This window comes from Agelaius tricolor, unplaced genomic scaffold, assembly GCF_023055355.1.
Source record: "Agelaius tricolor isolate 1412-34295 unplaced genomic scaffold, bAgeTri1.0.p SCAF_17, whole genome shotgun sequence".
Classification (NCBI taxonomy): domain Eukaryota; kingdom Metazoa; phylum Chordata; class Aves; order Passeriformes; family Icteridae; genus Agelaius; species Agelaius tricolor.
Window position 1 is genome coordinate 13,166,273 of NW_027269277.1, and position 22,666 is coordinate 13,188,938.

General features: G+C 38.9%; 1 protein-coding gene across 5 annotated transcripts in view; it reads right to left on the minus strand.

Moving 5' to 3' along the window:
- Nucleotides 1-22,666, minus strand: part of AFF2 (ALF transcription elongation factor 2) — a 332,765-nt gene that overhangs the window by 231,019 nt on the left and 79,080 nt on the right. For all 5 annotated transcript variants that reach the window (XM_071442529.1, XM_071442527.1, XM_071442528.1 and 2 more), the window contains exons 2-3: nucleotides 16,680-16,800; nucleotides 9,022-9,912 (exon numbers count right to left, since the gene is read on the minus strand). In XM_071442529.1, the coding sequence (XP_071298630.1) occupies nucleotides 9,022-9,912; nucleotides 16,680-16,800 (1,012 nt within the window). The remainder of the gene's footprint in view (nucleotides 1-9,021; nucleotides 9,913-16,679; nucleotides 16,801-22,666) is intronic.

Here is a 22,666-nt window from a genome sequence, read left to right on the forward strand (position 1 = left end):
AGCTTGCAGTTCAGCGAAACATAACCCAACAAGTTTACACATCTGGGGGATACAACAATGGGAAATTATTCTGAGGACATGTGCAAAGGGAAAGTAGCATGTATCCACTGAAATATGTTTAGACTGGTAGTTTTAATTGGTAGTATTAATGGAGATTGAGGCTTAGACCTATGATCACTGATTTCTCTCAGAGATCTCTGCAAATCCAAGCAAAATTTCCAGGCTCATTAGCCTGGAAAGTGACTGAATCTGTACTTATCTTGCCTCTTCCTGCCTCAGCTCCCCAAACCTTTTCTTTAAGCTCAATGTTACAGGACAAATAGCTACTTGAGCAGCACCCATAGAAAAAATGAAAATCACCACCTACCTTTTTTAACTTTCCTGAGCTGAACATACATAAAATTATCCCCACTAATGTGATTGTGGGCGATCAAACCTAAAATGCAACTCCAAGAACCCTCCTGGAGGTGGTTTCTATATGCTCTTCTGTGATGAAAAAGAGCAGTCATTCCCTCTCTAGGTAGAGAAATGGATACTCTGTGGGCCAACCATAGCCACTTATTTTTAGTGAGGAGTTTGGTATCTATAATGCTACCACAGGTATCTCTACCTGCCTTGTGTGTATTAATTTAATAGTATGGATTCTGTTTGTTCCATTTACATGGAACAAACCTAAATTTATGCTATTCTGCTGCTCTTAAGATTCAGTATAAGAGAATGGAAAACAAACTTTGCAATGACCCAGCAGGAAGAGAAAGGCAGAAGTGAATCCCTCTGCTCACAATAGGAGACCTGGTCTTGGCAGTTGCTACATCACACTGATTTTTCACAGGAGCGATTTGAAAACTTCCTTTGGCCTGAGATGAAGCTCTTAGAATTTTTAAACTGTTTTTCTCTTGCTTTATTATATGAGGGAACAATCGAATGTTTCTTTTAAAATGGGACATGGTATCACTCTGCCATAACAAAAGCCTGGTTTAGATTGGTTTATTGCCCAATTTTTAAATGCACATTGCCACAGCATTTCAGAGGAATGTATTTACATTTACCTTTCTAAAACACACAGTATATTATGTTGCAGTTAAAAACCCACAAACTCAATCTGATATTTCTTCACTAATTTATTCCCAAGCCAATATGTATTTTAATGTTCCAAACTGTTGCTAATTAACACATGGAAATATTTTAACATGGATTTTGATTAATTCCATTTAACAGTCTAACCAGTGCTAAAGCATATGTGGTGTGTCATTTCTTTCTTTTGAGGAAGGCATTGGCATTAAATCTTTCAATCTTCCTGAGCACCAAATGCTAATTTCAGGAAGATTAAATAACAGACTGCAGCTACAGTTTCCTTTCTTTACTTCCCAGAAGGTGAAATGAACATATTTATGTGGGAGGAATTTCTTTACTGCACAAGCCAAAATACAGAAATTAGATTTTTTTTCCCCAACACTGCTAATACACCAGCAATTGCCTGCCAACTAAATAACTTTAACCTATATCTGCAGTTCATGGAGCACTGCCAAGTTATATGTTCAACTTTCTTTCACTGTGGTTTTTTTTATTAAAGTATTCCCATATGATGTTTTCACTTGCAGCTCCTAAATGCTTTTCCATACTTGAAGCAGAGACTACAGCTCACAGTGGGGTGGCTCTGGCCATAACCAGAAATGCTCATATAAGACCTCCTCTGATTTTCACATTTTGAAGGTATGTTATACATATGACTCATGTTGTGTTGCTGCAATAGTTTAAAATCTGAGTGTGATTCTGCATGTCAACAAACAAAAGGACAGAAAAGAGCCTGAGGTGTGCATGTGAGTGAGTACCTCACACCTGTAAGAATGCAGGGGACAGAGCAGGAGAGGCTGCCTGGGACCAGGGGTCAGTGACCCGAGTATCAATCCAGCTTTTCATGAGATGGAGTCTGATCAGCTTAAGAGCAGCTAAGCACTTCTGTTCTTGTGATCTCCACCAGAAAGGTGACCACACCTGAGCACTGCAGTTGCTCTTTCCCATATGGAGAGCCCAGTTTCACTGAGCTTACACCCCCTGTCCATGTGCTGCCCTATGGTCAGCATGTTCCTGCTGAGAGCCCAACCAGAGCTCACTGTACATTCACATCACACCTGCATCTCCTCCATGTCCTCCTCGCCTCTGCTGTCTGAATAACCTTTTCTTCTGATTCTTTCCCTAGGTCTTATTTTCCTGTTGCAATATTCTCTGTAAATCTTCATCCAATTTTTAATATGTGGTGCTGTCCCTCCTTCTTTACCTTTCACTAGCTGTATTTCTGTCTCAACTGCTCATGTAACATCTGAAGTGCTTTATGTTTGATTTCCTACTCTGTCTACAATACCCAATCACATTCTACACCATTCAGCTGTCCTGGCATTTGGCAAGGAGCATTCCAGTTGTTCCTTACTGAACTACACCTACCAGATACAACAGTCTAATTTTCTACTTGACTACTGTTTTCATCAGGATTAAAACTTTCTTCTCCTGCATTTAGACCTCCTGATTATCTTTATGCTTCTTTTTACATATTTAACAGGTGTGTGCTGGATGCAATGTTTTCATCATATTCACTAAATGAGTGTCACTGGGAGAAAGTAAATTATAGCTTCTAGGGAGAGTCCCTGCTGTTGTTTAAGAAGCAGAGGCTCTCCAGAGAAGCCCCAGGTTCAGTCCCAGCGATGATTCACAACAGCTGTCACTGCCCATGCAGAAATGTGTGCACAGTCTCCTGCCTGCACTTGAAAAAACATGTGACTTCTATGTTCTCAGACTATTTAAAACCTCAGTTTCTCTACAAAGAACAAGGGTTGTGAAAAAAAAAAATATCTGAAAGTTATGACAGGAATGAGCAGTGAATACGTAGGTAGGTATTTTCAAACTAGCTGTGTGTTACTTTAGAGGTTGCATCAGATAAAATAAAATTTAACATAGCTGTTGGTAAGGTTTAAAAATGGCCATTCATTGTAGTACAGAAGGCCAAATGCTGATACCTGAATATCTGCCCATCCTGTTCTCAGAAAGAAGCAGGCATGCTATTCACTTGAGGACTGATCACAGCCCAGAGTGAAAACACACACAATGAAACATTCCAATACATGAAAATGGCATTTTCCCATCTTTTCTTACATGAGCATTGTTTATTTCCCTGTTCAGAGAGAATATTTTTATTAAAGCAGGCAATGTTCCAGAAGAGTATTAAAAATAGTGCAAAGGCTCCACCTTTGTTCCACCTGCTGGGCTGTTCCTAAAAGAATGCCCTTCTTAGATGACAACTAAGCAGAATACTAATACTAAGATCCAAGAACATCCTTCCTTATGCATTTGCACACCAGATAGGTGGATCCAAGGTGCTAAAAAATTAGCTCTACCAACTCCTGGTTATTATTCAAGCTGTACATTAACAGTCAACATTGAGATAACATAACACTCAATGCTGGTTTTACACAGCTTGTGATATTTTCCTTTAAAAAAGTGATTGTGCTATAGTCATACACCAAATTTACTGTCAAAGTTATGAATACACCCTACAGTCCCCCTGCAGCCTTTGAATAATGCCTTCACATCTTTGCTCAAGCCAAACAAATTCTTCTCCTGCTCTCCCCAAAGCCTTTGAGGTCATTTTACTTTGTGACATTTCATGAGACATCAAATGAGACAAGCAATTACTCTGGCACTGGGAATTTCAAAAAGGTTTACAAAAAAAATAAATCACTCTTCAAGACACCACAGGTCTGACTCTTCCCAGAGTTAACTCTAACTTCACTCAGACTTTTTTTCTTCCTCACAGCAAGTCAAAATTAGGAATAGCTTACAAAACAAAAATCACTAACAATTGAACAATGGGAAAGAAGGAACCTAACCTTCTTTCCCCAAACCAAACACACACGGTCAGTTCTTTCAGCCACACTTATTCAATTGACTTTAAGTGCCCTGTTCTGAAATGCAGACTGGTCACAGTGGTTCAAAAGCAGGCCCTAAATATGCTTATTTATGTTTGATTTAAAATAGACAAGCTGTCCTCTCACTATCCTTGGAAAACAGCTTAGGTAGCCATTGTCCAGGCCATGGGACAGTAGCCTCCAAAAGGCCACAATAAGAGGTCTTCAGTCGAATGGTGTCATATGGTCTTCATTTAGAAGTATCATAAGAACATTACTTCTCACAGTATTTACAAATTAAAAACATATGGCTGTAACCTCTAATACTGCAAGAAATACTGCTCTTTGGGTTTGTTTTTGGCCTCAGACTTTTGAAATATGAACCAAGCAAAGGGATTTCATCTTAATGCGTGATTCAGTCCATTCTTCTTCCAAGCTCAAAGCCAGGGGGACAACTGAAGCTGGCATTTGAAAAAAGTGGTTTGCCCAGAACCATGGTAATGTACTACAGTTGGCAACTAGAGTAGCATGTATATCAAGAAGGGGTGGGGCTGGTTAAAGGCATCTACTTTCTATTAAATTAAAAAAAAAAAAAAAAAAGGTATTATGCTGGCTTTGGTTCCTATAGAGAGTTTTATAAGTCATATATAAGCCTCTTGCATTTACTATTTAGGTTCAATCAATATGGTTATCTACCTGTCAATTTTTCTTGCTCTTTAATGCAGAAGGAGAACAGCCTTTTTTATAGCTAGCTCAGAAAGCACTAAGCAAATCAATACATGCAGCGATAACAGAATGATTTGAAACACGTAACAGAAGCTTATCACTTTGCAGTATACTGAACCCGTCAAAATATTTTCCTAGAAGTAAAGTGAAAATAGAAGTTCTCCATTTTTTATTCCATAAGTGGAAAGTGACATAGATGTCGTAGGCCTTTTGGATTTGTTCCTAGCTTTGTATTTTCGGGAAAATTTTGTACATGAGCATTTGCTACTTTGCAGGAACATGAAGCCAATTCTGTAGTGAGATTTAAAAACTGCCTTGAGAATCAAAAATTATCTCAATTGCTCTTGATTCCCCATCTCTAAACCATTATTGGAAATCCATGCATTGTTCTGGGGAACTGGGCATAAGGTTTTCCAGGAATGCAGCTTCTGACGTTCCCACAGACCTTAAAACCCTCTGCTTTACTCAGTGCTCCCAGTGATTTGTGCTTCAGCCCAATCTGAAAAGTACAGGCTTTCTTTCAGCTGTCACCTGCTGCGTTAGTCAATTTGAAATAATTTATAAGCATCTGATTCCTAGAGGTTTAAATATACATACATGTATCAAGATTCTGGATTTTAAAGCAGCAGAGAGAGGATCAGCTGTTATTGTGGTCTCTAACATCTACTTTTTTGAAGAAATGCATAGGATTTAACTATGCAGCTCTCTTCGAGTGGTAAGTAACAATCATCTGCCATCACAGGATTTAAGTAGGTGGAATTCTGCATAATACAAAAGCTCTTTGCAACATTCCCGGCTTGCCACAATTTATCAGATGTTAAATGCAAGTTCAAAATTAATATATACCTATTGCAATGTAAGTACGCATGTAAATACATACTAAAGAGATGGGAGTTGATAGGAAAGGAACAGGAAATAACATTTACAAGTTGAGGCTTTCTAACATTTTCTCTCCCAGTTTTAGCTCCAAGGCCATTGCTATCAACCCTATGTCATGAGATCTGGTGGATTTCTGCATGTGCCCCAGGAATTCCCATCATGACCCTATGGCTTCCCAGTTCATGAAGATCTGCTCCACAGCTTCTGAACCTCAGGGGCTGCCAGGCCGCCTGCCTGGTTACACTGGGTTTGGCTCAAGGCACCAAACCATAATATGTTTTACCTTTACCCTTAGAAAACAATACTGATATGAAAAACAAAGCAAAAAGGTAAATATAAATCAATAGGATCACAAAACCACAAAGAAACCCTTCCACAACGTAACTAAAGGTTTACAGAGGCTCTGCTATTTCTATTTCTCTACCAGAAATGGCCACTCATGATGCAGTCAGGTCTGAACTAGCTCTGTGTGGGTGAGCCAAGGTCTGGGAATCACACAGCAGCACCCACTCAGAGACAAGGGTTAGTCCACAGGTGTGTAAGAGCTGCTAAGCACCTCCTGACCCCACCTGGTGAGTCTGTGTGAACTCCCTGTGAATCTCCAGGACCTCAGAAATCACTGACCCACAATCCCTGGCCCGGCAGAGACATGCCAGCAGCGAGGCATTAACAAAGCTGTCTGCACAGAGCAGCTGAAAGATGGATGGGCATCTCTGATGGCAGAATTGGGCCCAGCAAATGAGCAAAGATTCTTAGAGCAACACCTCAAGTGACACAAATTATGTTATAAAATTGATCACTTCCTTACACATGGCAGAACGTTTCCAGGGCACTCAACATCTTATTCCATTAAGCCATGATAAATGACACCACATTTCCACATCAGTCTGAGCACTTCTTTTAAATCTGCTTGTTCAAATATTTGGTTACTTATTCCCCTCTCTCTCTGTAAGATAGCAAGAACAGTCTTTTTCTTTTCCAACACTGCACGCCCAAATGGACGCCATTATTGCAGGACCATCACCTAGGAATTTTATTTCTTTACAGAATTCCTCACCTTAAGAACAAGCAAAACTTTGAAAGAATCACTAAAAACCTTTCAGAATGCATTCTATCTGCATACACTCAGGAACTTGAAAAAATGGACTCAGATATGGAGGAAAACCACAGAGCAAATTATGCAGAAATGCCCCAAAACAATTCTCCTATTGCTAACTTGAAGATCACCACCAGCACATGGAACAGTGTTAAGATGGAAACCCATGGAGTAGGAACAAAATTGTTTCAAGCAGATCACTATGGCTCGAGGTGGCTTGGGAAGGTTCATAAATTGATAAGCACCACCAAAGGATCGTAAGCCTCCACATCAATTGTATAAAGATTACAACAGAGCCACTCACTGCAGTCATTCTGAAAAGGTTATGGGTTTCACAGGTGTGCACTGTCAGTTCTGATTAAGCTTAAACTAAACCAGTTATCTATAATGTTGGATTGGAAGGAGTTTTATAGCTGAACGCAAGGTAAATCAAATTCAGGATACACATCTGTGGAAAAACACAGAGGGCCAAAGTTCACAGTCCTGACACAGGCGAAAAAATCCAACTCTCCAAACTCAGGAGGAGATTTGCCTGTAAAAGATCCATCAGTCTGGCTATTGTCCTGGGTTCTGTCTCAGAAAGGAAAGTTATTTTGTCACAGCTTTGAGTTTTCTTTCCCTCTTCAACTTACTATTCACTCCCAAAATGCAGACTGCTTGAAGATTATTAACTACTTTCATTTCTAAATTTCCTAGAGTTTACCATTTATCTGAACATGAAATTAATTATGCACCTATACTTTTCACTACGCAGGATATAAACTAAAATAGCAACAAATTCATAATGCAATTTTTCAACTTTGCAACTAGGAATCCTTCCAAAAACAACAATTCATATCAGATGTTCCTAGAGCTATGCAAGAAGAATGTGGGTGAAATTCTGCACCCAAAAAACATTGTTAACAACTCAATCGATTTCATAGTGGCAGGATTTCACTCAAAAAGTAAAGAAATTAAAAATGCATTCTTAGTAGTTGACACAAATTGCAAAAGGTACAATTTATTTCCAAAAATACTTTGCATTAATTCTGCACTTTAAAGTGCTTCTATTGACTCATAGCGTTAATAGATGGCAGGAGCGAAAAAAAGTATTTGCTTTTGCAACATCATTATTTCCTTTGCATGCAATTATTTACTTGCCAAACAATGCTAGCGACAAATCGCAGCAGACTCTGAAGTCATCTACACCAGCAGATTTTTAACCCAAGGTAAAAATAAACAGAAACATCTGTAAAGTAATCTTGCAGAAAGCTACGTTTATTAACAAATACATTTTCTAATAAAACACCATCTGCAAGCAACCCTCAGCTTCCACTTGATATAAATAGGCCTTTTACTGTTTTCAGATGCAGTTCCCAGAAAATTATTCCAAGCTCTACTGCAAAACACATCAGTCTTTGTTGCTGCCTGGAATGTTAATAAATAACATCAAGTTCTTAAATAGTCAAACAAATTATTGGCTTGAAACAATTATTCCAATAGAAAAAGCTGACCTTTTGCAATAAAGTAGCTTAAGAATGCATCGCTCCTCATTCCTAGGATAAAAATATTACCAAGCAGGGAAATATTTTTGGGAAAAGAGAAAGCTATGAAAAACCCATCTTGCAATTCTGCTTATATGTACACTGTACACCTACCTTCCAAAGGTTACAGGCTTAGAGCAACTCAGAGTAAGAGAAAAAATACACAGAGTATAAATAGTTCAATCCATATCCTTATTATACATTTGTGCTTGGAATGGACACGAATATGAACCAACTAAAATGTTCCTCACAGGACTACTGTTCTGACCAGCAATACAAAATTCAACAGCTTAAACTGTTGGTTGCAGAGATTGGGACTGAATCCCAGTATTAAGAGCTCTTCAAAATGCATAAAAGCTTCAATGGGACACATTTTCATAAGCATTATTCACAACTTAAGTCATATTAATTCCAATAAAAAGAAAAAAAGGAATTAAACAAACTCTGCAAATAAACTCCTTACTGGCAGGACTGTTTAGTACCACTGAAATTTGAACACTGCCATTTTTCCTCAGAATTTAAAATAGCAATCTGTCTATCAAACTACCTACTAACTGAGAATTCAAGAGTGAAAATTGCAGATGAACTGAGATATTAGAGTTCCCTGTCCAGAACCAGTATAGCTGGTACACATATATTACACCCAACAGAGATCTAGCCTTTTAATATTAATCATAAACAAGAAATGTTAGTATTCCAAGCTGTGCTTTAAAAACTACATTAAATATTGCTACTGGGACTATCACAACAAACTGCTGAAAGAAGTCATGCACAGTCTAGGAAAAGGAATACACTGTATTGTTCATTCCAGTAGTGCAACTGCATATTTCCATAGAAAAATATTTAGTGAATGTAATACCCAAGCAGTACTAGAGAGAAGATATTTTAAACCACTTACTTCACTAACAGGAGGAATGTTGAGCTTTGGTACTTTGTTCTTCGAACTAGGTGTGTTCACTTTTCCTTCCAGCAGTGCTCCAAAGGACTGATTTCCATATCCACTCTCAATTTCTATTGGGGGTTTCAGTTCAGGTGAGTCATTGGGTACCTGGTCCTGACCATCCATAGGCCTGACATAAGCTGTAGGCTTTTGCTGGACCATGCTGTTCTTACAGTGAAGTCCTGGTGGGAAATTCTGAGTGGAAAGACCATTGTTTGCAGTTAACAAAGAAGTGGAAGGAAGTGGAGATCCAGGACCATGGCCTACAAACTCAAGCTCTGTGGGTGACTTCGAATGACTGTTTTCTTTGTAAGTGTGTTCTCCAGATGCTGACTTTGCATGAGTGTGCCTCCTTGAATGTGAAGATGTTGCCATAGCATTTGCCTCCTCAGTTCCCCCACTTTTATGCTGCTCACTCTGGCAGTTGTAGAGATCTTCATACCTGCCCTGTGACTGGTCATGAGAAGAGCTGTGCTTTGTCCGACTCTGCTGACCAGTGGATTGGCTTGGCTGGGCCCCACTGGAGTTGTGACCACTGCGTGACCAGTCTGTCCTCGACTTCCTGCTGCTCTGGTGGCCGTGCAGCAAAGTAGAATTAGATGACAATGAAGAAGGTGGAGGCATTGATGTTGATGAGTTGCTGCTGATCTGATGAGATGGGATCATCCTGTTCCTCGGTTCTGGGAAAAAGTTCTGTTCATTTTTGTCAATGGGCGTCTGTGGGACAGAATTCTTTGGGATTCCTACAAGGTGGCTCTGGTTGGAGTGGTTGGTTAACAGATCCTTCATCTCATCATAATTTCCCAATGTGTTCTGGACACGGTTTGCAAGGGCGTCGCCTTTATTTGTCTAAAATATATAAATAAAGAAAAAGACAAGAAAAGCGTGAGTAAATTCCTGATTTACAAGTTACTGCTCAGAATAGTTGTCTTAGAAGATGGCAAATGTTAGCTGTTTAATGGTGTCATGCTGACATTTAATTAAATTTCAATTACATTTTGCATATGTTATGTAAGAAAAACCTATCAATAACTGTGTTCAAAGAATCTCTTGAAACAGGCTTGCATCAGTAACACTTGTCTACTGCTTCCCATTTTCTTAAATATGCTCTCAGAGAAGTGTTTAAATTGCATCAGTTATGGATGTTAGGCACAAAATAAGCTGGGTTTATGTCAGAGATGTTGGGCTTGTACATTTCATATCGTGCAAAACACGAATGCACAATTACTGGCTACTGAGCATTTGAATTGTAATCACAGAGTTGATATAAGTATGTTATTGCTCTATCAGCCCCTTGACCCACAGTCCTGCCATAAATAGAAGCTGGGCAATCTGTAATAGCACCAAACTCTTCACTCCAGTTTAACTTCAATTACTTTTCCATAGAAAGTAGAGTTTGACCTGAAGTATCTAATCTGAATTCAGAGAAGAAAAAGCTTCTACCACACGCTATGGTAGGTTCAACTAAAAGATCATTCAAAAATATTTTCTCATAGAACATAAACAGACATGATTGCCACATTCTTAAGCATCAGGATTCTTCTGCTGTCTGCAGGCTGGTTGTGTTTCTTAATCCTGCTTTTCTTTGATTTCCAGTAATTATTAAATAAGTACTGACTCATATTTGTTTCACTGCTATTATACTTTTTCTTTTGAAGCATTAAGTTTCTTTTTCCTTTTCCCTTTCACTTGTAAAAAGCTGGAGAAATAAGCTGGAAGCTATAATTAATACACAGCTGATTTCCTCTCTCTTCCTGTTCTAACTCACCCCACATGGATGCAAAGCAGCAGCCTTCCTACTGACCTTTCTGTTCAACTGAAGTGACCAGCAGAGAACTAAAACATCTTATTCCCCATGCTCATGGCTTTACAAGACTCAAAGGATAAAAACAAAGCTGAACTACAGTTCCTGTTCAAGCAGATGGTTCAGTTCTACAGTCTGGAACTAAATGACAAAGTTATGTCATCATACAGCCAACTCTACTTCTGTTTGGAGGGGTTTTTTTCACTCAATAAAACAAGTAGTGCCACAGTCCAATGGCACCTTAACACCAGGCCATTGAGATGGGAAAAATCAGCAGTAGGAGCTTGTACTTGGTTAGAGAGTGTCACAGTTCTTTGGTGAGGAGTCCTACTATGCCCCTGATCCCACTCTCCCCAAGTACTAAAGAGAAGTTTGAATGATGAAAAAATTCATGCATGGATTTCTCCTGAAATATCTACTAACATTAGACACTGCTGAACTAGTCAGAGGATGAGCAGAGTAGTGAATATGCCATGAAAAATGTTAAAAAAAGAAGATAATAAATGCAAATTTCCTTTTCCTCATTCTCAGGGATTGTAACATATATTAGCACTGCACTGAGGCAGTGATTTAAAAATTAACTGTTCAATGTTGTTCCCGTCTCTATACATTTTGCCAGTGCTCCTAAGTGATACAGTTAATAATCCCAGTTGTGGAGAACCACGAATCACTTTAATTCACTAAGTCCCTAGGTTGGTCATTTTAGTGGCAAAAATTATATTCTAGCTAAGCCAAGAATAAGCTCTTTGTATATGAGCAGTCTCCTTCAACTGAGTTGCACAATGAGTTGTTTGGGCAGCAGCCAAAACCAGGCTTTCTCTGTTCAACCCCCAAATTTAAAACAAGGAGATTCCATTGTGCTTAAGGGCCCAGCAGGAATTATGATTCGAAGTCTAAACACTTACATACTTGTTCTGTTTCCTCCCTGCCCAAACACTTTAACTCCTTACGGGATAGAACATGGGAAATAACAGTACCAAAAACACCCCGACCACCAACCTTCACCTCTGTGGTTCAGCTACACTTCCAGGGAGCATTTAGCTTACTTTCCAGAAAGCACAAGTTAAAAAAAAATAAAGGTACTGACAACATATCATAACTGTAACACTTCAACATCCCAGCACACTAAATGGCTCTTGTCTAGATCCTCACAGAGAAAATGTTTTAACTTGAAAGTAGATCTTTTCAATTATTTTATGTTGGAGGTACCTAATTCTCTCCATGTATTTTCTTTTACATGTCACATGATGATAAATATAACTTTGCTTTATATTAACTCTATTTTACGACTAATGCTCACATCCTGGGGATAAAAGACATTGTATAAATGTTAGGTATTATTATTATTATTCATAGTCTTTTACAGGGAACATTAATAAAAACATATTTACTGAAAACCATGGAGATTAAATTATTTTAAACATCCTTAGTGTATTTTAAGTACACTAAAGCTCATATCCAATGGTTACTGAAGTCAATGGAAAGATAATTACTCTCTTCAGTGGCCTTTGGACCAGACTACAAAGCAAAAAACCCCATTATTAATGGTAATTTGGCTTACATTTAAATAAAATTAGAGCACACACAGCTAAGATCAGACTTAGGCATCACACCACAATCTGAATGAGCTCAGGAATGTAGTGCACTGTTCCATCTGCATTTAAGACATAAAGCATAACAATAATGTTTTTACTTTATTTCCACAACAAATTCAGAACTTGCACAAGAAGCATAGTACTCTTGACAAACCCGGATACCAGCATGAGAAACACAAAATCCAGTCATAATTTCTCCTTGCTCTTTGTTACTTCCAGACTGGGGACAATTTCTACCTTCATATGCTGGGTAATTGGCTGATTTCCTAAAGAAAACCTCTGTCTGTCTTATTTTTTGAACAGCATGCTGAATCACAATATTTTTGCTATCAAGGAAATGCAGCATTTTGAGTATTCCAAGGCATAAATTATATGCCTGGTTTATGACTCATGGCTAGTAGCATTCCCCCTCATTCTAGGCGTCTCTTAATTTAGGAAATGCCCATCTTCCTGCATTTGCTTCTATTTCTTTCAAAAGCTATCTATAATAGAATCCTACTGGAAGACTAATTTGCTAGCTAGCTATTGCATTATAGTTTTACAAAGAAAAGAACTAATGCACTCAAAGTTATAGGCCCCATTTACAAGGGTTTTTTGAAAATTTGTGTGAAACTTGAGGTTTCATAATTCATTCACTTCCTTATGCCTCATAGTTAAACTAACCTCCACAGATTAGAAGCTGAGATCTTTTTTATGCTAAGCTTGAAAAGCATGGAGGGGCTTTACCTGAAAAAGATAAATGATTTAATATTCACCAAAGGCTCCACAATGGAAATGCTGCCCATTAGGTTCTCTTTCTCAAGCTGAACTCTTCTGCGGCAATTCCTTTGAAAAGTAACATAAATACTCCTACTGTTTTCTTTTAAAATACTCATCTGTGAGTAATTCAAAACATTAAAAGGTATCAACAATTCAGTAGTAAAATTACAGCTTCTCTCAGGAAAGCTCCAACACTGCTTTTTCAAATGTCTGTTGCTGTTACACTGCAGGCCCTTCTCTGATCCCTTCTGCAAAATCCAGCATGAACAGGTTGCACCAGGGTTTGAAGGCAGGACCTGCAACCCACTTGCATTAAAGAGCAACACAACCCTTACTGCCTGACCTTCCCAAAATAATGCTGGATGTCATCACATTGTCAAAGGTGTTGTTTTCCCACATGAGACAGTGGAGCTTCAAAAGGAGACATTTATCTTTTAACAAGCATGGAAAAATTTATTTTATACACCCACAGAAATAAGTATCTCTTTTCATCTAAGTGCACACATACATAAACTACAAAGAATCAATGTAGAAACACGCATTTGTCCAAAACTATAATGAACACCCACGTTTTATTTGACAGAGGGAAAGAAAGAGGCTGTAACAGCTAGAGCAGAGAGATGATAGATGAAGGCAGATACTCCACACATCTCATGATACACAATGGCAGTAGGCTCCATGAGAAAATCTCAGCTCCTTGCTCTTTTAATGCAACTTTTAATATCAATTTCTTAGTGCAGTCTTAAAACAGCTGCCAGTTGTTCAGTCTTTAAAACTTCAGAAACAGCAGTGGTAGTTTGCCCTGCCCTCACCCTACCTGGTCCCTCCTCTGGATACTGTTGAAGCAAATGAGGAAGGAATGATAAACAAGTAAGGACACTAGGTCTGAGAAGAAAGAAAGAGAGGAGAGAAAGAGAGAAAGAGAGAAAGAGAGAAAGAGAGAAAGAGAGAAAGAGAGAAAGAGAGAAAGAGAGAAAGAGAGAAAGAGAGAAAGAGAGAGAGAAGAGAGAAGAGAGAGAAAGAGAGAAAGAGAGAAAGAGAGAAAGAGAGAAAGAGAGAAAGAGAGAAAGAGAGAAAGAGAGAAAGAGAGAAAGAGAGAGAGAGATGTGTCCTGTTTCCTGAAACCTGCTATTCCCAACCTCCTCTTTGTCACTGTAGTCTCCATGTCAGCTCCCACCCTCAGATCTTTCAGAAATGTACCAGCTGTACCAGGAGCTGATGCTCAGCAGCAGAGCCAGCCCAGTGAGGATGTGGAGCCTGTGCCCATCAGAGGCCACAGCACTTTGCTGGCAGTGGTTTATCTCACTCTGCTCCCACTGAGAGTGACCAGGAGAGACAAGGGCAGCTTCTTGTGTGCACAAGGCCTTGAGTCTCATGAACACAGAAACATCTGGTCATCTCAAAATAGAGAAGAAATTCTGACTGCACGTGCAGGATATTTGTTCTCACATCAGGGTCTCTTCACTTGTCTTAGAAAAAATGCAAACAAACTCCTGAATTTAATTTTGCACTTACTTAGGAATAAAAATCACTACATACATACAGACTTAGATTTAGCTTTTATTAGTGCCTAGGAAACTCTACTGTGGCTGGGTCTTAGCAATGCAGAACTTAAAAAGGAAACAGTGGGCTATCACTTCATCCCTTTTTTTTCTCCTAATGAAAGCAAGACCTAGCCTTCCTATCTAGTTTTGCTTCTACTTGTTTTTTCAAATTTAAGACTGATTTAAATACTGAATATTTAACTACTTTTCCATGCAATTTCCTATCAATTTTTATCTTTCACAACTTATAATGCTTTCTTAGGGCAATATTGTATTATATTTTGCTTAATCACACGAAGTTTACAAACTTCTCTGCCAAGCAGGTGAAAAGCAACTTAAAAAAATTTGCCCAGAAAGACCATCAGGATAATTTTTGGCTTTTTAGTCATTCAGTTTTTGAAAAGAAACCACATGCTCTGTGTACACCTGTTGCAAATACACACACTAAATAGATCCAAAATAAGATATTGTCATTCTTATTATACAATAGATATTGGTGATATATGATTTTAGTTCTTGCCACAAAATTTTGCAGTGTTTTGCATACTAGTCTACCTCCTGAAATCCAAATAACCATTTACATTAGTCTAATGGAATTATCCATTCAATATTTACAATAATACTGAGTAGCTACATGGACTAGTAATGCTCTATAGGATTAATTCAGCATGGTATGAGCCACTTACCAAGTGTATGTCACAGGTAAGGGATCTCAGCCTTGGGTAAAGAAGGAATCTTTATCCCTGAGAGGCATCCCTGCTCAAGCAGAGGGTCACCTGGGGTGCAGTGCAGCTGCACTTCAGGGAGAGATCAAATTGGGCTCATCCTGGGGGTGACATTTACAGGGTAAAGTAGTTGGCTGCTAATCAATACAATAGATAAGATAGATGTCTTCACTTTAGCTCTGATATCTTGCTCTGTACTTTGGTTATCTTCCACTTGAAAAACATTTCAAAAGGTGGTTTCCAAACCACCTTTTGAAATGTTTGTCAAGACACCTTCACTGTCTTGAACATGAGCCAGGGGCTTTCCAGCTGGCAAACTCATGCCAAGAAACAAAGGCCTACTGCTCCTCAGCCTGCCTGAACCAAAGTACAGCCAGGAGTCAAGTGCATCCACCACATATTTCATGGTCTATAATTATTAGACACCATGTGATAATAATGGCAGCCTTTTCTCCTCCTTTTTGGGTGATTTTCAAAGAGCCTCATCCTCTCTTACAGCTGCTAACAATGTAAAATGGAAAGATGAAGTGGTGGCCTTTCAATGGATGTCACTGATTGGGAGGAGAAAGAGATATGGAAATTTACATTCTGATGAATTCTTTAGGGAATGTCTTACTGAAAATCAAAGCAGCAGAAATCATAAAGGGGGACATCCCTTGGTGATAAAAATCTCAGGCAGCAAAGCTCCTTAGAGAGAATAAGACTTGTAACAAAAGTCCCTTTCATATCCTTGTTATGCTCCCCAAAGATTCAGTCTCCCAAAAGACTTCTTTAGATGGTTATGATTGCACAAGAAAGATTATGGACTCATTATTTATAGAGAGGACATTGGTTTTAAAAACTCAGATATATTTTCTTCCTAAAAATGAAAGAAGTTATTGTAAGCTTTGTAGGTACAAACCACTTGTAGAAATACCAGCTGCACATACTTCTACTGCAGGACTTTGCTGTATGTTAAGAGGAAGAAATCTTGAACTGGACTGTAACCAAAACTCCTGATTCTGCCAATGCAACCTGGGCAGCACATTCAGTTTGCTCTGCTGCCCTATGCTGATTTGGATAATCAGTGTATTCAAGAGTGGAAGTACCAAGGCAGATGCAATACTTCCATTTATCAGAGCTGATGAGAAGCTTTATTTGTATTTGTGTAAGACATTCTGAAAATGCAAAATGTAACAATGTAATTTACCTTGTAGGGTTCCCCAAAGAGGTTAAAACCTGAAGCAAAGAGATCTTCATCTTGCTGGACCTCCTGGTTCCTTCTCTCCCATTCCTTCCGCTTAAGTGCACTCCGGTCTTGCTCATAGTGACTGGAGAAAGACAAAAAGGACAACACATTATTTTTCCCATCATTTTGTTACATGTTTATTACTATCAGTAATAGCAACAAACCATCACAAACAATGTAACTCCTGAGGACAATTCTGAAAGAAACAGCCACTGAATAATTTTCCCAAATTTAAATCTGGAATCATAAAACTGCAAAATTGGGCAGTAGGGCAGTCAGTACACTTCTAAAATGGAAAGTGATTCAATGAAACAATGAAAATATTGTTTACCAATTCACAGAGCATTATGCAGAAGAATAAAATACATTTTGACATCCTTGTACTAGCAGCCTGTAAACACACATGCACCTGCACACAAACACGTGTGCCCACAAAGCATGGGTCTGTGCAGGGAAAGCAAATGTGAAGGCGAGGAAACTCAGCAACATCTACAAATCCATTACATTGAACATCCATCCCAAGGCTTCACTTGAGCCTCGTGTGATTTAGACCACCTAATTCTGTCCCACTTCTTGTTAAAATTTATGTATGGCCTCATTGGAGATGTCAAGGAGGGGTTAAGAAGGGTTTTGTAGAAGCAGGCTGCCGGAAAAGACTTTAGGATAGTTGATGCCAGGATCAGATAATTCTGCACACAAACACAGAAAAGGATCTAGCACCTCGGTGTAGCAATGGTGAGTGGCACTTATGTGTGTGTCAGCTTGCTTTGCGCACCTGCCAGACCTAGATGACAGGCTGAGAGACCACATTCACTTCTCCCCTGAATAACACTGAAGTACTTTGGTCTCTTGGCTCTGCAAACTACCTCCTGCTCCTCTGAGGGAAGAGATATAATTAAAACCCTGAAGGAGAGGGAAAAATAGCAAAGGAAAGAGGAAAGGAAAAGATGCATACTTCAACTTGCACTGACAACCTCTCATGTGACAAGCATTAAGGGACACTTCTGTGCTTTCAAGCTGCATTTGATTTGTTATGAGGCTTTTGGCTCTGCTTTGTGTCAGTTAATTAGCTCCCGAATTCCAGATGACAATTTGAATAGCAGATTCGGTGCATGCCCTGATGTTATCTGCAGTAAGCACAATCTCCCTGATAGATCCTGGCCGTGCATGCACACATCCACACACAGCCTGTATGTACAGATGCTTACACACAAACACACATATTCCAGCTGTAACAAAGAACACTTAATTCTCCTATCTCGGGCAAGAATGAATTAAATCTCCATAGAGCTCCACTGCACTTGGAAGATAACCAAATATCTACAACTTTTGCCTTTTTAGCTCAGCATGATATTGTATTGAAAGCTTCACACCGAGAGATATAATGAGGAATGAACTGCACAGTGATGAGGCTTTAACAGTGTATAAAGTCACTGATTTCTGAGTGAAACCACAATTACTAATTTGAAGCACCAGCTAATTAAAACCACAGCTATGTATTTAGCCTCTTGTTATACCTACTGCAGTTTATAATTATGAGGACCTCTTTATCTACTCAATTAAAGTTCTTATGATTCAGGCAGGTTGTGTTTGAACCTGCAAGCCCTGTGGAGAGCACAGGAAAGCATATGTCTGTTGCTTGATGACTCCATGTAGCCTTACACTTATACACCTGTTTTTATACAGGCAAGGAAAGAAAAGAAGAAAGACATGCCACAATGAGATTTCTAAATAAAAAATATGAATTAATAATTGGTTTAAGCAATTCAAGACCACTCAGACTTGGATTGAATAAGGCTTGATTATGGCTTGTAAACTGAATGCAAAGCCACCTACATAGGCTGAGCTGAATGATTGCCATCCACATTTTCCTTCTACAAATTAGAAGGCTGAAAATATGGCATGTTTTGTTTTATTTAATTTAATTGTTTATAACACCTCCTGATGTACTGACATCACTAACACCAAGAGCAAGCTCCAGAACAGTGTTATAATCAATGCCGTATTTTTGCAGAAAGTTTGCTGGCACTGTTTGCTGGTCTCCTGAGGGAGACAGAGGAGGAAATTGTTGTAAGGACAGTCACTTTCCTATTCTAGACATGACCACATTGCCAATGTAACACTGCAAATCACAAGCAACCTGTTTGCTAAAAGGTGAAGGGGGGAATTCCTTTCGAATCTTAAATCAAGATTATCATCCACAAATATGGGAGTAAGTGAATGCAAGCTGTTTCCCAAACTGGCACCCAAAGATGAGGCCAAGGCTGATTCCATCTCTCCCCACAGCTTTGCTGGAGTAGGGGGTGGGGTTAACCCAGAAATAATCCAGCCCAGAAGCAGTTGGAACACACTATATTTATCCCTCTCATGAGAGAATCTTTCCAGAGATTTCTCTGGCAGTTTGACCCACAGACTGTGTGACTCTTCAGCAAGATCAGGTCATAGTGAAGTTGTAAGCCCAGTCTCATGCATCTAGTCTAAGCAAGATTTTATATCCTGCATAAGCAATGTTTGCTATGGAAGCACTCCCATCCCAGCATTCACTTCAGAAAGAATTATTCATGAAAGTTAGAGCTGCATTTTACAGCTTCCCAATGGCTTCCAGGGCCTGGGGTTTCAGGGTGAAATCCTGGGCACATTCACATCAAACAATCTGGTCACAGAGATCACAGAGTACAGCACACAACCCATCTTACCCCTCATGTGAGGTTACAGCATTTTGTTATCTAAAAGCCAGCTCAGGTCACAAGCATGCAAAGTATTTAGGAAACCAAGTGAGGCATTATGCCATATCCTATCTGAGAAAAAGCAGCAAAGACTCAAAAAATACTAAGATACGCTTTATGACACGTTACAAAACCACAACTTCAAAAACTATGAAAACAGCACCGGTGTAATTCCAAGTGGCATAATCACTTTAAAAGACATTAACTTAAACTAACACAGTGTTTAGAATGTTAACATTTAAAGTTTGAAAATACAGTATTTTCCAACACAACACATTGAAGTGTTTCTCTTTTATTGTGTTTATGAAAGATCTCTATTTCAGGCACCCAAGAGGTGAGTACAAAGGTACACCTCAAGCCCTAGACCCAAAAAACGTTTACAGTCTACAAAACTGTGAGAATCCATGTTTCAACACAAACAAAACCTTAAGTAAATTGTTATCTCTGCTTCAATCCAAATCTCACTCTCATATATTCTCTTGTGAGAACAAAACAAAGAATAAAATTAAAGCTGCATTTTGAACTTCCTACTGGCAGTCACAGGGCAGCTTTAAGTGTACAAAGTATCTATGCAAAAGGAAGTGGTTGTTCATCCTGTCAAGACCATTACTTGGTTTATTTCTCTGCAAATATACTTTTGCTATGACAGTGCTTGACACAGAGCTGGTTGTGGCTACAGGAAGTCAAATATTGTGAGATCATACACAGATTATGATAACAACTTATTTGGGTTCTGTTTAATTCAAAGAGGGATGCTGATTAGATCTCAAGGCTGCAGTGCAGAGAACCTAATGGGACACTATCCAGAAATTCTTACTGCAGACACAATGCAATCTCTGGGACTTATGTTTAATTTTTAGCTTAACTAATGTTCTGTGAAATACAGATATGTGATTAGTGGTGAAGGTGTCAGTGAAAACTATAGTCAGATACTGTGAGGAACATCAGAGTTCAGTCTGTCTCACTTGTATGAGAAGTACTTCATGACTCCTCTAAAGCCAGGAGAGCAGGATATCACAATACAGGCTTTCATAAACATTTTATAATAGAGATACAGAAGAAAACAGCTGTAGGCCACAATACTCACTATATCCAAGAGGGCAGCTCCCTAGACACAACCATTACATGACAATACAGTTTAAATATGTGAGCTCTATTGTTTTGTTACCACTTATTAGATTAATAATTGAATTTGAATGGGGAAGCCTGTATATAAATCTGAGAAGATCAGGAATGGTGAGCATTAAGAATAGTACAAGAGCACAGCAGACCATCAACCTACAAATTACCAGTGTGGCAGATATGGCAGAAAGAATAGCAACTAAAACTGCAATGTTGTTTTGGTATGCTAACACTGGGGCAAAATGCATATTGAATAACAGCATTGGATATTTACTGCTTTGCAATCAGAGCAGCACAGATCCATTTGCCATTCTTCTCAGCCACAGGCACAGTGTGGGGACAGTGGTGAGCTGCTCCCTGTGACAGGCTAGGGGTTCAGCCTGTGTGAGCCTGCAGGGTGCCAGCAAGGACAGCAGAGCTGCAGCTGCACCCCACTGCAGCCCACGATGGCTGTAGGGACAATCCAGCCCAGTCCCTGGAGAACAGAGAAGAGGAGGAGGTGGCTGAGGCAGAAGGAGGTTATATCAAGGCAAAAGATAACAGACATACACACAGGTTTTGGACTAGAAGCTAAAAATGTGGATCTGGAGATAAGAGATCAAAGTCAGATGAGCGCTGGCTACAAAAGGAGAACAAGAAGGAGAATAAAATTTGGGGCACTGGAAAGTACAGTGCAGTCATCTCTGGTGAAAGTGAGAGGATGTGGTGCAAAAGATGTGGAGGAAAAAGAAAAAACCTTTTAGGACAGACTGCAACAAAGTAAGAGGTTATAGGGAAGAGTTAAAGGGAAGCTGATGAAATGAGACCAACAGCTAAAGGCTGAGCCCTAGCGTTTGGGGTTCATTTTCAAAGTTGTGCTAACTAAAGCCACAGAAGTCTCCCAAAGCACAGAAGACTAGGAAAGAGCCTGAAAGACTGGAGAAGGAGCAGAAGAAAGAAGTCAGACCAGACAAGTTTGAAGGAGTAGTCTCTGTGATATTAAGAAAAAGTAGAAGAGAGAAAAATGATCAAACACCTCATGTTGCAGACAAATCACGAATGAGAACAGAACACGGCTCTGTTGATTCAGTCAAAACAACAAGAGCCCAACAGGGAAAGAATCAATAAAAAAGCAGGAGCAGAGAGGCTTTATAGCAGTGACAGAATATATCCATGAGAATAAATGAATGACATTCAAAAAAGCCAGCATTTATCCACAATTTAAGGAAGAAGTAGTTGCTGTTCTCAATAACATGTCTCAATTCACAAAAATGCACACTATATCAAATCAAACATTTTCCTGTTCCACCCCCCTCCCCTTAAAATATCAGATATGCCTAAATGATGAAAGAAGTTCTCAAACTGAAATGTTTGTAATTTGTGGAAGCAAAATATAAACACAAGCTTCTAAACTAAGACACAGTGGATATAAAATAATACGAATTTGAGAACTGAAAGTCCTTTCCCAAGGTTGTTGCTTCATAGTTTTTACTTTGCCCACATGTACTCAGGAAGTTGGAGAAGTAAACTCGGAAACTGGGCTTCCTCAAAAACTAACTTATATGCCTGCATGAGGTACAAAACATCCCAAATCAAAACCCACTCAGAGTTTATTTAACTTACAGGAGAAATCCAGCTCAGGTCAATGAGGATTTCTCCCACAGTTCAAATACATACTTGATTTTCTACACCTGTGCAATTCTTAAAAGCACAAGGCAAAGAGCATTTCACCTGGCAATCAAACTAGGTGAAAGACTACTTCTGACAAATACATTACAATTGGAATTCTCCTCTACATAACTCCACTGATTTCATGTAAAAGCAGAGTACAACCACAACTCTGTACAAAGGAAGAACTGCCTTCCTTCATCTATGCAGATTTTCCCAGTACAAACAGTGGTATTTTAATGCATTTATTCCAAATGAAAAAAAAAAAAAAGAAAAAAAGAAAAAGCAGCCTCAGGTCTTAAATTTCATAGCAGGTTATAAAATGTATTAAGTAAATGAGAGGAATTTCAAAATCTGATATTTAAGCAGAAATATGGCCAACTTAATGTATCTTCCCTGCTGATTTGAAGCCTTTGTTTCACTAATGATAAACAATATAAGCACTACCACACT